This window comes from Bombus flavifrons, chromosome 15 (assembly GCF_040668555.2).
Source record: "Bombus flavifrons isolate JBK064 chromosome 15, iyBomFlav1_principal, whole genome shotgun sequence".
Lineage (NCBI taxonomy): Eukaryota > Metazoa > Arthropoda > Insecta > Hymenoptera > Apidae > Bombus > Bombus flavifrons.
Window position 1 is genome coordinate 2,488,398 of NC_138456.1, and position 17,754 is coordinate 2,506,151.

The 17,754-nt window shown below is 31.6% G+C and overlaps 2 protein-coding genes across 8 annotated transcripts in view; one reads left to right on the plus strand and one right to left on the minus strand.

Moving 5' to 3' along the window:
- Positions 1–16,681, plus strand: part of LOC138187497 (A-type potassium channel modulatory protein KCNIP1) — a 28,790-nt gene extending 12,109 nt beyond the window's left edge. For 2 of the 6 annotated variants that reach the window (XM_069128357.1, XM_069128353.1), the window contains exons 3-7: positions 9,579–9,648; positions 9,725–9,795; positions 10,053–10,325; positions 10,714–11,009; positions 11,368–16,681. In XM_069128357.1, coding sequence (XP_068984458.1) covers positions 9,579–9,648; positions 9,725–9,795; positions 10,053–10,325; positions 10,714–10,761 — 462 coding nt within the window. In that variant the 3' untranslated portion in view covers positions 10,762–11,009; positions 11,368–16,681. The remainder of the gene's footprint in view (positions 1–9,578; positions 9,649–9,724; positions 9,796–10,052; positions 10,326–10,713; positions 11,010–11,367) is intronic. The other 4 variants (XM_069128354.1, XM_069128356.1, XM_069128355.1 and 1 more) reach the window with 4 other exon arrangements.
- On the minus strand, positions 3,920–8,620 carry LOC138187496 (dynein regulatory complex subunit 5). 2 transcript variants are annotated; one of them, XM_069128350.1, is made up of 7 exons: positions 7,958–8,620; positions 7,422–7,589; positions 7,193–7,331; positions 6,599–6,833; positions 5,703–5,858; positions 5,359–5,473; positions 3,920–5,299 (listed from the first exon to the last, which is right to left on the minus strand). In XM_069128350.1, exons 1-7 carry the CDS (start codon positions 8,017–8,019, stop codon positions 5,212–5,214), a joined length of 963 nt encoding a protein of 320 aa, XP_068984451.1. In that variant the 5' UTR covers positions 8,020–8,620; the 3' UTR covers positions 3,920–5,211. The 2 variants fall into 2 exon arrangements, with proteins under 2 accessions (XP_068984451.1, XP_068984453.1); XM_069128352.1 differs by lacking the exon at positions 7,958–8,620 and having other exon boundaries at positions 7,193–7,317; positions 7,422–7,568.
- Positions 16,682–17,754: the final 1,073 nt, after the last annotated feature.

Genomic DNA, 17,754 nt, shown 5'->3' on the forward strand with positions numbered 1-17,754 from the left:
GTTTCATAAATGGTGTAAGATGAATGGAAATGGATCGACGTATTCACTATCGTTCAAAAATATATGTACATACATATGTTGTGTGTATATACATGTACAACATATTGTATATAACATGTTGTTTATTATATATCGTACATCATGTTATACATATATATATATATATATATGTATATATATTTGCTTACTTTTGACAAGATATACAGTGAATTGAAAGAATATTGATGGAAAAAGTATTGGTTACTTAGAGATTTTTATAATTCTGTAGTATCGATAGTAAATTGTAAAATATTTTATTACTAGATACATCTTTTAATAAGTATGGTTAGTTTATGATCTATTAATTCCATAAAAAGATAATGTTGCTTCTAATTGTCAATTTATCATTAATTTGTATACTTTGATCAAACTGAAGTACTGTTACAAATGGACTAAAGCTTCTGAAAAATTTTGAACGGTAGTGTACGTATAAAACGCTTTTGCGACTGGTATACTGGTGATCAAAGTCGTGAATACACGATGTGATAGTTTTGTCACAAAATGTGTGGCTTTTAACTGCAGTTTTTCCCGGCTAAACACACGTATACTAGATATCGACCGGCGTTTTATGCTTTTGCCAGTCTAAAAGTGTGTCACGACGATTACTATTTCGCGAGATACCATTGAGTTTTCGAAATTCTGCTGGAAGATTTCGAACTGACGAATGGATCTACTTTCAATCGATCATTTTACTGAAAAGAATGAAATAAGAGAGATATTAAAATTTCGACCATTTGGTTTTTTTTTAACTGGCATTATTTTCAAAAATATTATTCTTCTATATTATTTAAATATTTAGTATTGTTTCTGAACAACAGGTTCCCTGGTAAGATTGTCTCTAACATTCGTTTTTATTATTCTTTTATAAAATGTGTTTCAAAGTAACAGTTGAATTATAAGATGTCATTAATTATAATCACATTTTTTACTTATCCTCTTAAGCATCTTTTATAGGTCATTTACGAAATAATCTTCAAAAATATTCTTCTCCTATATTATAAAAGTATTTATACTCCTTTTCTGCTTTAAACAATAAATTATCTGATAAAATTGTCTCCAGCACACTCGTATATCATTATTATTTTTAAAGGGATTTTAAAAGGGAAATTTCCTGCGGTTGCTTTAATCTGATGATATTAAAGGGTATTTAGACGTACAGCGGCTACAAACAATATTTACTTACCATTCATTTATCGAAGCATTTACATAATAATTAATTAGGTTCAAGTATACTTTTCGTATCATTTAATAGTACATATGTACTTTCGTATAATTACAAAAATTTGATACTGTAAAAATGAAATATATAGAACCTAATAAAAAGATTGCTTCATTGCAAAATAAGGGTATGTGACAATACCTTTTATAGCCACTGTATTTTTCTGAATGAAAAAATGTATTCAATTAAAATGTAAAAGGCAAAGAGAGTTGGAGAGAATTTATTTATGTTTTTGATCAGCCCCTGAAAGGATCGAAAGGTTGAATATCGTAAGTACTTTCGTCGCACAGCCACTCGTCGACGAGCACTTGCACGTTACGTAGAAAAAGCCCTAAGCCTTGGAACGTTTTGTGTGTATGGGCGAAAAAAGCGTCGGACTTTTCGAGAGTTCCTTAGGTGTTTTAATTGCGCTATTTCGCCACTGTACGTTCTCCACTTGAGCCTTTAAGACTGGCAATTGTGTCAAGAGCATGCGTTTGCACGACGATGAAAATGTACGGTGCTAAGTATCGCGGGTATGTTCATGGTATTTTTTATCCGGATAGGTAATGTCTAAAAAACATTGAATTCTCGAAATGAAAGAAATTTATCGCTAAAATTATCAAATCAGTCAATATGACTGATATTTGGTCTTTTGTCTCTATAATTGAGAATCACAACAAAGAAACACGATATGTATATAGTAGACGGTTAACAGATTTTAGGGCATTAATTTGTGATATTCTCCATACTTCATTTATTATCAGAAGGCATCAGAAGTTTGACTGGAAGAAGCTGTTATCTATATTACACAACCTGTATATAATATCTATTATTAAATCAAATTTTTGTTTCAATTGCCCTTTATTATGAAAAGGTGTCATAAATATGACGTTTAGTATTAAGTAAAGCTTCTATTTCAATTATTATTTATGGAAAAGAAAAGACATGATAACAATATTAACTTTCTAAACGCTACTCTATACAGAAACAAAATATTCAAGTGTAATCTTGCGGACAGAATCTATCGCGAAGCATCGAATTTATTCTCCTCCATGGCATTGATATATGGTTAGGCAGCAAACAAGTCCGATATCCTCTATTCTGTGGTCCCTTTGTCACAACTATCGAGGAGGCACAACGTAGCCTCATTGTTTCCCTTGTTCTTTCTCTCGATCTTAAGTCTAGAGTATAGAAGTCTTTTTTTCCTTTTCCTTTTTTTTTTCAATGAAAGCGTAAAGGTTAGGCGAGCGTTAGCACGTTCGTCCTATTGAACTCGATTCTATTTAAGGGAAGTATGGCGGGAGTAAGCGTGTGTGTCGGTATCTAGTGGCAATCGAAGAAGGCCGACCACTAGAGGCCGCATCGAGGCCGGAACCTTGACGTTTAGGAAAATTGCAAGGATTTAGGCCTACGTATGTATACAATAGCCGCACACGCACGAAGGTCGATAGGATAGCTGAACTTTTCAGCAAATTGTCGCCTTCTAATTCGGATGAACCTTCGAACTTTCACGCATCCCTCTGACCTATTCCAATTACCTTGTGTCGTTGGATAAGCAACCTTTGGTTCTCCTACGAGAAGTAAATTTATGCTTTTCTTTTATCGATAGTTTACTTTTGTAACAACTGCATGGTACTGAATATAATATAAAAAGAGATGTATTATCACTATCGTACAATACATTATTTTAGTAGATAAATTTAACACATTCACGAGCAGTAGTTTCATTAAAAATGCTATACCAAAGTTATGAGGTACTGCAAGTGAGATAAGGAAAAGAATTTGAACTTTGCTTTTAAATATCCTTGTATCATTTATTTGATTTATTATTAGTGATTGAAGTTATTATAAGAAAGTCTACCTTTCATGATAATTTTAAAGCAAGTAAAATCTCGATCTGAAGTAAGAATTGTATAAGTAATTTATAAATAGATGAAAAAATATGATTTTATTTTAAATTGTTCATCTCATTTATAAAATCATTAGAACAAGAACTTTCTCTTCCTAATTTGTTATCTTTTATTACAAAACAATAACAAATTTTGACTTGTTCTCTATATCTCATATAAAAATAAGAACGGTGCCGTAAGTACAGGTTAACGAGAACTATAAGTTGAGTGGTACTTCAATGAAGAATCCAACTACAATTTCTAGGGCTCACTAAGTCTCTTCTCAATTCAGTTCGTTCAGTTCGTTTCTTTATATCTTTGACGACGTTTATATTATATTATATTTCAATCTCAATTGGATTAACCACTCCAATTGGAGTTCACGTGTCGACTGAAATTCTAATGAGGTGAAGTCCGACGTAATTTTCTGGGCGAATAGAATTCAGTGACAATGTTCCATGTAATTGAAGTGTACCTCCATAATTTACTTTCTCGAATGCAAATATAGGTCGGCCACAAACACCTTTCGCGTATTGTGTAAACTAATCACTCAGGACATATTTACATAATTACATTTATGTTTAACATTATTATTTATATTAATTGTTTAATTATTATTTATAGTATTTTATTAAAATATTAACCCTTATTTTGGAGTGTGTATCTTTTAATGTTATATTAATGATACTGCTAAAGGAATTTTTTTATTTTTTTTATTTTCATAGTGTTCCAATTTAATTTATATAATATAAATCGAGAGATTACTCCCTGCATTATATTCGCTATTTTATCAAACCGATTAAACTATCGGAAGTACGGGAACTTTCGTTGTAAATGTCATATTAAAAAACGAAAATCGATTTCTGGCGTTGGAATCTCGTAATGGATGATTGCTTTCTATAAGATGCAACGGAGGATGTTCGTTTTTGGCGAACATATGTAGGTATGATTCCGAGGAAACTATAAAACCTAACCTCCAGAGAGTCGATAAAACTTTATGGGCTCGATCGTTCGAAGAGATATCGTGTAAGATTTCATGGGAAACATTTTCGTACAAAGCAGGTAGTCATTTTAAATATTGTGACGTTATGCATCTAATATGAATCTTTGGTTTTTTAACTTAATTAGAAATATTTTTTAGGTGGAATTTTAATTAAATAAATTTATTCTAAAATTTTGTATCAACAGCTTACTATATATTCTATTACATGAATATGCTCGCTATATTAAACATTTCTCTAAGATAAACTTTTTATCTGCTAAAATGGGAATAAGATTAAAATATAAAAATTAAAGAGTGGCAACGGGGTTAAATCTGCTTCCTTCAGAAATAGAACGATGCGGAGAAATATCCCTAGGATTGCACGAACGAAACTGGACCTTCTGTTTTTTCCTGCATCCGTTCGTCTTAATAATGGAAAAAGTCTTAGCTCTGGCCTACTTTCGCCGCAATTTACCGTGTTCACGGCTCTCGCATAACTTCCTCCAAGTAGCTACACGCTCGTTCCGCTGTTCTTTTGTTGCCAACTCTTTCGTTAGCCCTTCTCCGTCACGATGGTTATTCTTGTCATGCTTCCTCCAGCTACAACCGAAAATCCGGATGCAATGCAAACATTATCGTCGAATATTATGCAAAAATGGTAATTACTTTGCCAACATTAAGATTCCTGTGCTTCCCTTAATTGCTTTTAAGTAATTAGTTCCGAGTTTAATATTTCTGTGAATAATAACGCTACAGAACACAGAATCTTGAGGATAGAAGTGTAAAATAGAAGTTTGAATTCTTTCTTTTTTTTGATTTTATATTTTTCATGTAAAGTCACGAACCTTTTATTCTGTTCTTTTTATATTTTCTCTCTTTTATGTAGGTTTACGCTTCTTGTTCTTTTCTGAAATATTCTTTTTCAATTCAAATTGGAAGAATGTCTTACTCCTTTTATATATTTGTTTTGTATTCATTCTTTTTGTTAATTTTTAAATTATGAAATCTGAATAATTGAATTCAATAAAAATTTTGTCATTCATATCTTTATTTTATTGATTCCATCATATGATTTATGTTCAGTATGTTTTGCTGGTAATTTATTCTGAAACGAAGGAATCAATGGAGATTTTCTGTGATTTCTCAAGCATCCGCTTCGTTTTTTCTTTTCTTTTCCTCTGTTTATTTCTGAAAAGTAAGGAAAGCCTGTGAAATATCGTTCACCGAAATACATTGCTTTTCCTTACCTGAGTACACTCTCGTGGATAGAGTATTCTGATTGTCTGGAGAAATTGCACATTCGAGCTTCGAATCCCACTACAAATGGAGCGTTTCTCAACGCTGCTTCAAATGAATCCCCAACTACATAAAATCACACCATATTAAATTCTTTATATGCACCTTTTCCAATTATATTTATATTTCATTGTATTCGGTATAAAAATGTTACACCTCTTATTTTAAGATTTGTAAAAGATAAATTAAAATTACTTTAAATTATTGAATTATAGAATTTTTGAAATCGTACTCTAGAAAATATAAAGAAAAATAAAAAAGAGAAAGAAAATTTTATTATTCTTTTTTATCTTACTTGTTTCGTTAAAATCATTGTTCGACAAATTAAGATTCAAACTTTTGAGCTTTATGGAACCGGAAGTCAATACTTCGGCAAGTGCTGCACCTCCAGCAGCCTCTATTCCGCAAGCACTCACGTCGAGAACTTCCAAACTTTCGCTTCTTAACAGATCTAAAACAAACACAAACAATGAACTCTCGGAATGCAATTTCCACGTGTTCTTTGTCTAGAATCCGATCATTTCGTTTTCGAGGAAGTTGTAAAGACTTCTAAATAGGGAACTACATATATACATATAATGAATTAAAAATAATTCTGTAACTTAATCATGATATTTACAATTTCTTTTCAAATATCAAATCACGATATTTCTTCTTTTTTATTAGTATTTCAATCTTAATTCATTTAAACAAGATGAACAAAGAATATTGTTGCACTTTGTTTATGATAATTATTATCTTTCTCTAATAATTATTATCGATTAATAAATATTATCTCCATAATCTGTTAATGTCAGTTTCTCCATTAAATAGAATACACGGAGAAAATATTTCGAAATTCATCCGGAATAATTATTACCAATTAGTAAATAATTCATTGTCATGTATCAATTTTATGACAACATTTTTCTGCAAAAATGTAATCTTAAATGTTTAAGGAACGATATTGCAAAGTTCTATAGTTTAATGTATAAATCACGGGATAGTGTCCATTCGGGCAGATTCAGCAAAAGTCAAACAGGAATCCGGTGTAATTTCCGGGCGGAACACGCTGGAGATTAACGGGACGGAAGTCGAGCACGGTGTTTGTTCTACGAGATACAATCGCCGTCATGGCTTCGATACGGTAACCAGTATAAATATTGACTCATAAGAGGATAAAGTTAGTAACTTAATACTTTGTACACTTACAGGCACACACATGAAACATCCCGTTGTCTAGCAAAGGATTTAGCCTCAAATTCAAATGCTGTAGTGTTGTGTGCTCCGCCTTTAGCAGCCCATAGATTATACCAGCCACTCCTTCCGGTCCTATATCATTGTTCGCTAAATGCAGTATTTTCAAGTTCCTGTGCGAGAGGTATTCACCAACTGCCTTTGCTCCTTTGTCTGCCAGTTTACAATGAGAAAAGTCTAATTCTTCTATCTGAATTGAAAAAGAATTTGGTATTATCAGCACAGTATTATAAGAATAATCAATAAACAATATTATAGAAAATACGTTCTTAATTCCAGATTGTTATTGAATAATAGGACACTGAAGAAATAGATAAAGAGAATACTAAGTATTAAAAAACAAAGTGAGTTTAATCAAATTGGAATTTAAATGACTGGAAAAATTAGACAATAGAAAAATTAAGAGACTTAAAATTTGTAAAATTAAGAATTTGAGATATTAAAAGATTGGGGAATTAAAGATATAAGATGTTGGAAAATTAGAGGATCAAGGAATTGAGAAATTGTACGATATGGAAATTTTTTGTAAGCCGTTGTGACGCTACTAACACTATCATTCTCCAGCACACCTTGAAGAAGAGCTGCTGCACGTGGTTGATCCAAATTGCTTCTAGTCAAAGTAAATTTCTTCAATTTCGGGCAAGCTTTAATCCCACGACCAAGACCAAAGCAATCTTCAACGGATATCCTTTATTTTTATTTTTATCCTTTTAATGTACATAAATCAGACTTGAAGAAATAGTAGAGTATTAAACTGTAACCTGGAAAAGCAACTTACTCGAAGTCTCGCCACTCGAAACCATCGTTCATGTAAACCAGCCCGAAATTAATGCGAAGCTCAGTAAGATGAGGGAATTGTGGCAGAATAAGCTCCAACGGGATGTGATGGACGAATACTTCCTCTGCTAGACACGGATCTTCTTCGTTTAGAAATATCTTATCCTTCCTGTGAATGTGAACAGATTTCGTGCAAATAAGTAGTACTGTACTATGTACAATGATTATGTAAGGTGAAAGCTTATACGACAAATTCAAGGAGAAAGATTTCAGTTTTTGGAAGTCTAATCGTAGCTACCTTTTGTAAATTTCTTTTAAATTCGGATTTTTTCCTCTATGTTTCGAATAACTATTGTTATATTGAGATAGTTTAAATTTGGAATTAAATTATTATTTTTAGAATTATTATTATTACGTTTAAACAATTTAAATTTAGGATTGTGTTGCATTCTCGTATTTATGTTTAGAATAGTTATTATATTGAAAGTTTACATTTTTTTAGAATATATTATATCTTATTTATTTAAGAAGATTTACTTTGTTGGCAGTAAAGAACGTAGCTCTATTGTGTGCACATAATCACGCACAAGACCGATCATCTTTTCACAATCTTCCTTTTGGGATTCGAAGAAACTTGGCTCGAGATTCTCCAAATATTCACGAAAAGCACCTTCGCAGTAACGTCGCCGCCAGGAATTGCCATGTTCAGCGCAATCGTTGTGCCCCCATCTGAAATAATTCTAGTCTCTCCCGCATTCTCGCATTTGAATTTGGGGTCACGCTTTATGTAAACCAAAAACGAGTTTCTTTATGAAAATTCGATAGTTCTCGTGCTGGAAAGTGGGCGAACAGTTTCAAGAGAATGCTCGTTGAAAAACGGCCAAGAGAAATTAATGGAATGATACTATATAAAGTACATATACTACCGCCGGTAGTAAGCTAAAACTACTCATGGTCGGGTAAATTAAACATCCATTTATGAGATTGCTTCCGTGTTGTATGCTTTTATGAGGACGCGAATAAACTTTTTTTTGACGGCCTCTTTTATAGATTGCGAATTTTTTAAATTTTCTGTTTTTCTAATTTCTTGATTTCCTGGGGTTTCACGTTTCCTTATTTTCCTTACCACTTAATTTTCTCTGTTACTCGTTCCAATTTTCTCTACTTTTTCTATTCTTATACTCTATACTTATCATTTCAACTTTGTACTACACGATAATATAAAAAAATTTTTACGAAGTGTTTTCAATGCTTTGGATTACGTTTTTCACCTAGCTCTCGAGCAACGTTCCCAATAGTGTTCATTGTCGATTTTCCTTATAGTCAACTCGAACGGTAAATCGGTAGGCAGAATTTCCATCAGCATATTTCTATCCTCACAGGTTGGTAATTCCTCCAGTATCGGATTTTTCTTCCATACGGAGGCTATGACACGAAGGGCGAGGGTCTTTAAGCTTGGGACTCTCTCCTCGTCCCAGGAAACATCTTCCGGTCGAATTGTTCGATCGACCTCGCACGTTAACCGCGTCGTTTCTTCCGAACATCTTCCAAAAAAGATATTAATTACATATGCATTTTTTTGGTGTTAATTATTATATATAATTATAATAAGAATTTGATAATATTTTGAGTTCCGAATATCAAGTATTTGAGAAAGTTGAGAATTGAGCAGTAGAAAGTTTAAGGAATTTGGAATTTGAGACGTTAGAAACAGGAAATGAATGATTAAAAAAGATAGAACACTGTTAAATTTGTAAATTCAAAAACTAGATAACTAAGAAATTAGTAAATTGAGGAATTACAGAATTACGAAGTTGGAAAAATAGCAGATTATAGGTTTTTTAACGAAATTAAGAAAATCTGGAGAACTTACCTGTAAGCTTCCAACACGTTCTTGGGTATAGTGTGCGGAATTTTCATTTTTGTTACCTCCTCTATGCATTAGATTCATAAATATGTAAACAGAAACATCTTCGCTGGTTCATTTCCTCCACATCTCCACCATATGATAACTTGCTTCAGGCGAAACATATAATCGACGATAAAAGCTTCTATCTTCAACGAGTTAACATACTGTGCCAATTCCTTCTTTTCATATTCAATTAAACGACCTATTTTCCGACTGAAATAATATCCATCATAATAATTATATTTTCAGGAATGTCCCGAGGGTGTAGTTCACGAGGACCTGTTCAAAGATATTTATGCGAAATTCTTTCCTCATGGCAGTAAGTTTTAATTATGTCTTGCCTTGTAGTTAATTATTATGAATAATTTTAATATTAATTCGTATACACGTTGCAGATTCTAGTCTTTACGCTCATTACGTGTTCAAGGCCTTTGATGTTAATTGCAATGGTGCCATGAATTTTAGGGTAATTTCAATTTTTTTTCTAACAATTCTCTTTTATTATCGGGTTTTTTCTACTTAATTTAATTTAATTTGTAATAATGTATATTTAATATCTAATTTTTTACTAATTTTCTTTTTGTGCAATTTCTCAATTTCTTTGATCTCCAAAGTTTCTAATGCAATAATTGTACTACATTTTTTCCCTAATTTCCTAATCTTCGAAGGAAGAAAAAAAGAAGTAGAAAGATCCGAATCATACGATACGATTTTTCATCTCAGGATCTCCTGGTCATTTTATCAACTCTACTACGAGGCAGTATCTACGAGAAGTTACGATGGATCTTCAAGCTGTACGATATAAATGGCGACGGATGCATCACCAGGGGCGAGCTATGGGAAGTGGTGATTGCAGTGCATGAGCTGATGGGACGACGACATCACGCCGAAGAGGAAAGGAAAGCGAGAGAGCAGTTGGATAGGGTGTTCAAGAAGTTCGATTTAAACCAGGATGGCATAATAACGATCGAGGAATTTATGGAGAGCTGTCTGAGGGTATCGACACGTTTACATTTTATGCATCTTTAAACAATATTGCTTCTTCGTGAATAGTTTGCCGATGGCGAGAAGTTCTCGATATTGTTATATGCTATCCACTGAAGAATCAATATCTCGTGAAATCTTAACATTACAGTTTAGAGTCATTAGTATTATAAGACAAATAAAATTTGTTAAATGATCTATACAATTATTATACACGTAAGAATGGATTGAGGAAGAACATGATCATCTTCCTTCTAATCTCCAAGAAAAGAATTCATAAAACTTCAGAAATAAAAAATTGTTCACAATTCGTATCAAAATCTAAAGTTTTATTTGTCTATCATATCGATCTCTATATTTCTGCTAATGACAATTATATTAACAGAAATGGTATGTTTAGGATGATGTGACTACACGGTCGTTGGCAAAGTTCGATTACGCGTTTTGATCTCCGGAGAAGGAAGAGCCTCCGGTGATGACCAAGACGACGCCGCCAACGCCGCTCTCTACCACGACCACTTTCTCGCAGTCCCAATCGCCCTCGCCACCACCGCCGTCCTACTCTCTGCTGCCACCTATTCCACCGCCTTTGCCTTCTCAACCACCTCCAGGTTACACCGTTCAAGATCAGGAGCTTTATATGCTCCTAGCGGCGCACTGGTGGAACCAACCGGAGGCTCCGCTATTTTGCTAAGGGTAAATTATCATATTGAACCTTCTTGCACAATCCAATTAATATTATTATCATTAGTGAAATTTTAGAAATTACAAGTTACAAATTAGAAATACCAATAGATTCTCTAACGTAATTGGAACATGTTTGATAATAAAACAGCCAGAATTTTAGAGATATTAAATAAATATAAAATAATAGATTCTATATAAATAAATTTTATTTTAAATAAGTGAATCCTAATTCTGAAGTGTTAAAACTCAAGAAAACATTTATCTCATCCACTAAATAATATAACAAATATCATTCTTTGAATATTTTTCATATTTCTACATATTATGTGTATTCTGTGCACTTCTCAAATCTTCAAATTTTCCATAGATAAACCGTGATTTCCAACTTCTACAACAAGGAATTCCAACTTCTGAAAAGAAAAACAGAGAATACTGTAAAAAAAAAAAACAAAAAAAAGATAAAAATGAAAACAAAAAGAACGAAGCCCTTAAGAATCTTGCGAGTTCAAGAATTCAATTAAACTCTCGCGGTCGATAGGCGAACGAGCTATAAGTTATTTCTTCTTGCGGAAGAACTATTTTACATCACGTAAGCAAATCTGTTAAGCATCCAGATATAATGGGAGTAGAGCATTCCCTTTATAAGAGGGAGATGAACGACTTGTCAATTGTGGAATCGACATTACAAAGTTGAATATTATCACACGAGTTAAGACTAAAAGAATTGTATTAACAAATTAAGGGGAAAAATAAAAATCGATTCGACGAATATATCATGGAGGAAGAATATTAAATAAGCAATTATCAATGATGTCGAATACTTCAACTTTATTTAGGGGAAGAACTTTTGAATATCAAAAAAAGTATTTAACACTATCGTTTTCGCCAAAGAGAAGAAAACACGCTAAAAACGAGAAGAATTCAACATGAAACAGCATTTTGTCTTCTTTCACTTCCGTGCCAAACTTCGAGTAAAAAAGTTATACTATTTCTTTCGTACGCGATGAAACGAGGTATGGGTATGACTGTGTACACGATTGAAAGATACGATTTTATCTACAAGATTATGTAATTTGGAAGATGCTGAAAATGAGGCAGTACGTACTAAGTATCGATTTGAAACAATTAATCATGCACAGAATGTTTCTAGTTTTATAATGTGATTGATATAATGAATTTATCTTTATAATTTTTATTTACAATTTTTTAAATAATTTGTTTAAATTTTTGAAAGATACAAAACCGAAAATTTATTGTACACTACGTAGAGTAAAAATTGTTGTCTATTACTTCTGTCTTCATTTCTGTCTATTATAATATACAATACAGAAAATATTGAATTACACTATTAAATTAAATATCATAGAATGATTTTTCATTTTTTTAGTAACATTCTGTGCTTAATGAACAAGATATTTGTTTTAGAAAGCATTGCTTTCGTACGTGCTTACACGAAGAGTTTACGTATTAAAAATTCAAGCGTGCAACGAGCATTCGGCGATAGAGCCTCACGAACAAAGAAGTTCGATTTTCATTTGAGACAATCTCACATGTCGTAAGGAGTTGAAAGAAAAAGGTATACGAAAACAATGTGGTTCTCCTGAGGAAATAAGATCAAGACGATATTCTGTTATCTCTTTCATATTGAATACTATACAATTATATCATATGATATGTCCCTATAGGGTTCAACTGTTTTACGAAGTTATTAAAGTAGAATTACATAATATCGTAGGTGTAAGAACGATAGCAGAGAATCAGTTTTCTAATATCGATAAATCTGTTAAAATGTTTGAAAAGGAGGAAATAATTGTCATAAAGATATAAAGAAAAATTAAATCGTAGTTAAGATTATATATTCTTGTTCAATACATAGAGGCGTGTTTCAATCAGTGATCGTTCCACAAAACGAAACACCAAATTGCAATAATTATCTAGTGATTTAGAGGAAAAAAATCTAAGAGGAGAAAAGAATGAAAAATCACATGGTATTAAATGAGACGGTTTTGTTATTAAAAAATCGAACGATTTATCGTCGATTGAACGTTTGCACGACCATGATAGTCGAAATAGACATAGGCAGCTTGCGTCGATCATAGGATCTCCAACTTTTTTTTAGTAACGTACAGCCACGTTTTATCAATATACAACACCAGGTGTGTCTTTTCAAGCTAGAGTATCCTTTCAAATTTTGCACGTGCACCTTGAAAACACGTTTATACCAAGATCCATTTTATAAGATCTTTAAAAACCACTAGAACGTTATAAAACTACTCAATAATTTTTCAGAAACATTCTTTTTCCATAATTATTTACAAACAATAATATCTGATATTAAATTTTCTTTATTGGAAAATAGGCTAATTTGAATAATAGCGAGTAATTTAGATACTTTATAGATAGATCAGAATTTTTAGTCCATTTTTTGAGTCCCCCAAGTACCTGTAGTAATGAGGCGCGGATTTACAAAATCATTAATAATAATTAGTATCCGTTATAATCAAATGGATATTAATTTGCTGAATTATCTAGCCATCTGGAATTAACTAGAATCGTTTAAAAATAATAGTTACCTTGCCTCAAAGTTTTTAGGCAATATTATATATACATACATATATATTATATGTAATTTTTCTTTTTAATCGTAAATCTTTCGAGATAGAGGCTCAAGTTAGAAGAAGAATTTAGGATAAGTACCGTTTGTTGACCGTTGTTGTCTCTTTGTAGCACTCGCACTGTTACTTGTTAATCAATGAAATCCTTCATCATGGTGTTTTAATAGAAGTCGAAGACGCGTAGGTTGCTAAGCGCGTTCCTATAGCAACTATATTATTAAATAACGATGATTCTCAGATAGAGACACTCAGATAGAGTCCGTAAACAATTCGGATCTCTACCATTTCTGAATAATCAGCTATTACAGATTTAAACTTATAGGTATAAATTGTAATTTTTTTAATTATTTATTTTCTATCTTTTCTTAATGAAAACAATTTTTTAATGAAATGACAACACCAATTTTTAGATATTAAAAGTTTTGTTTGTTTCATTTTGTATAAAAAATAACTAAAGTTTTTCGTCAAATACGAACATCTTTAAATAATTGAAAAATTAAAAATAAATTATAAATTTACTTTTTTTATATTAAAATTTTTTTCAATTTTTAGACCAAAAAGAGTGAAAGTATGCTACAATCAAGAATCCGTTGTCCATTGTTCCTAATAATGAATGAAAGCGTTAACGTGGAGAGTTCACAAGTCGAGAATATTAATTGAAAGCCGCTTGTTTCTGGGTTTTCTAACTGAACAAGTCAATTGCATCCGGAGGCGGACAAAAAATTCTGATGACCGAGGATTTTGGAAAGAAAAGATTTTTCTAATTGCACGAAAGTTTCTTCGAATTTTAAATGGAAATTTTTTTCACCTGGATAAAAATAAAATAAAAGAAATCGATATAAGAAGCGATTATCGATGCTTCTTGGCGACAAGTATGCGTGTTTATCGCAATCGATCTAATATTAAACGATTTTTATATATTTTCTAAGAAAAACAAAAGTGAGACTTCAGAAGATGGAAACAACGAATGTTATAATTAAAAAAGAAAAAAGAAAAAAACAATTTTCTATGAAACAACTGGAAGCATACTTAAGAATAAAAGTCTCCAAGCGACGATAAGAAGTAGGAAAATACGGAGTATTTCCGGTTTCAAAAGAAAAAATTTTCAATCATAAAATACGATAATTTTCAATGAAAAAAATAATTTTTTATTATTATTTAATGCTTTAGTACAATTGAAAAATTATTAATCTAAGATTATTCAATATTTTTTCCTCGTTTTAAGTTTACGTCATTTTCTAAAATAATGAAACCGGAAGTGTCCTATCTTACAAAATATCAATGATACTTTTTTGAACTAAAATTTTCAGGAACTTGTCCAACATTTTACAATGAAACAAATTTATACACAAACATTTGACGATCATTTCCGTTACAAAAAAAGAAGGAAAAGAGAATTCAAATTTCCCGCCAAAAGAATTGAACACGGTTTTGTCAACGCGTTTTAGAACGTAAGAGAAACTAAATGTTACACTTTTGTTAGTCAATGATTTAGCTTATTCCTTTCGAAAAGAATTGTAATTTAGATCGTTACATATCGTGCGTGCTTACTGGTCGTTTCAAAATCAGGACAGCCATTCAATTTGAAATATAGAAGCGTAAGATCGATGTTTAAGAATCAAATTTTGAGGAACTTATTAGATCGTAAATCTAGTACGTGTTGGTTTCTTTCTCGAAATGAGAATAATGAGGTACTATACAGAATATTCCAAAATATGAATACGTCAGAAACGATTTTTTCTTGGAAAAATATTTTTTCGTATACAGATTTGAAATATACTTTTCATTTGAAAAAGTTTGCAATTTAAATTTTAACTTTTTCCCGCATATTTTGAAACATTCTGTATAGATCGAAGTAGTCATAGTCAATTCATGAACATTAGAGGTAACATAGATCGTAATTAACTTTATTGATCTTTAGAATTTATCTTGTTGAACTGTAAACCAATGTTTCCAATTGTATCAAAATTTATAGAACCGTATTTTAACTTGTACACTTATTTGCTTTTTTGTGTACAAAAATTTAAATGATGCATCTAATAATCGATTAGCAGTGATCGATCGAACGACTGGGGATTCTTGGTTTAAATCGAGTCAAAAACAACATAATTATCGTTAACAAGTATCGATACTATTGATAGTTGGGTCGATTTGAGTTTCTAATTTAATTCATTTGACCGTTACGATTGGTTGATTCGCTTAATTACAACAAAGAAAATATATCTGTCAATGATTCTAACATTGTTTTTACATCTTAAGAATCTTGTTTTAGGTGATTTGGATTTAAACTTGGTTACGGTAGCGTAAAGCACGAGTAACGAATCAAAATTTATTATGATAGAGACAATTAGCGTGTACTTACGAAGTATTGAGTTATATAATTCATAGAATATACGACTCGATAGTTAAGCTTTCAAGCAGTTTTTTATGACAAGAATTTACGATTAGCCATTAAAGTGAATCGATTAGCGATTGATTCCGCGTCGCCAAAGAATTCGAAACGGTTTTAATTTCAAAATAATTAATTATTTAAGTTAATTTATCAGGAAATTATAAGTCGGTAATAAATCGATCAAGACAAAAAATATTAGTAAAGCCGTTTTTTATCTTTTATTTTCGATGTTATGTATGTATCTATTTTTTAAAATGCTATATAATATATTTTGTAAAATAAAACGCTTTATGATGATCGTTCGAATACTTTGGTGATACATTGCATCTAGATGCTCCGTAGAGTACATTTGTTAATTCTTATACTGCCAGTTTTTCTGTAGAATTCGAATATCACGTATATTATTAATTAAAGAAGAAAGACAAGGAACATTTTTGCATGCGATAGTTCATAATCACCGTGTTGTCCTTTGCCCAGGCCTTTCTCTGATACTTCTAGTGTCCATACTCCCGATCCTTCATTCATTAGATCGAAAAATAATTATACTGAGTACCGACGAATGATTTTTAAAGAAATTATATCTTCACGTCGAGTCTTTGCAACGTGTGAAGAACTTATATCTCGTCACAACTAAATTGTATATTCAGAGGAATAAAGGGAGATGGTCATTATTATCTTCAATATACCTTTTTTCCTCTAAAATCATTGCAAGATGCACTGTTATATCCAACATTCTTTATTTTCGAAATAATCTGATTCGTTATAGGACAAGTGCTAGTTTTGCCCACAAATGAGCCATGTACTCCCATCTACCAGATTGGAAGGAACAGTAATTTAGAGTATCTAAGGATAGATGGTAGCACATAAGTTTTCCCTAGGCAAAGAACGCAATATTGTGCGACAAAGACAGATATGTACTCGTGTTAGATAAGCAAGGCGATAATATACAACAAGAACAGACGTATAGACTGATGTTAGACAAGAAGGACGATACCATGCGACAAAGAGAAAAATATCGATTAATTTCACCTTTTTCCTCTACGTGGTTATAGTGTTTCAGTATCCATAAATTGAACAAATTTTCATTACTGAAAAAAGCTAATTAAGGGGATTAATTTATGAACTTTTATGATTGCGTCTTCCAAATTAGATCCTCAGCTTTTCTTTCATCGACGAGATAAAATTGTTCTATTGTATATCACAAAATTGTGAAGATAACCTTCTAGTATCTCCTATATTTCAATCACATGGTTTTATTTACTTTTCCGACTTGAACTCTTTGCCTTTGTACAAGTGTATAAATTAAAAATACGATATTTTTTTTAAAATAAATTTGCCTTTTTGACGGTTGTTATAGAAACAACCTCTGTAAAATAACAAAATTAAGCTATTCAAACAGATGAGAATCTTGTTAAAACACACAAATTAAATAACGTTGTATTTCGCATTTTATGCTTATTATTTTATTTGTAAATTGTGATTCAATAGTGATTTAATCCCGACGTCAAACTGTCTCACAGCGGAGAGTACGTATTCATAGAACGATTCTTTTACATAAAAACATAACCTTTTTTTATATTGATTTGATTAATTATCTTTATATTACCGTTTTACTTTTGATTTTATAGAAAAGACCGAAACCGAGGCAGCATGCCAGAACCTGTGCATCATCAAATAAACGCTGCTCGCAAAACATTTCAAACGCTTTACCAAATCTCGAAGCTATTAAATACAAATTTAGATCCTA

Excerpts from the sequence above, each read along its gene's own strand:
- LOC138187496 (XM_069128350.1), bottom strand. The coding sequence starts at position 8,019 with ATGATCGGTCTTGTGCGTGATTATGTGCACACAATAGAGCTACGTTCT. Across the intron at positions 5,859-6,598 it reads GATGTTTCATGTGTGTGCCT|ATCTGTTAAGAAGCGAAAGT; the intron begins GTAAGTGTACAA and ends TGTTTGTTTTAG. Across the intron at positions 5,300-5,358 it reads ATCCACGAGAGTGTACTCAG|AAATAAACAGAGGAAAAGAA; the intron begins GTAAGGAAAAGC and ends CTTACTTTTCAG.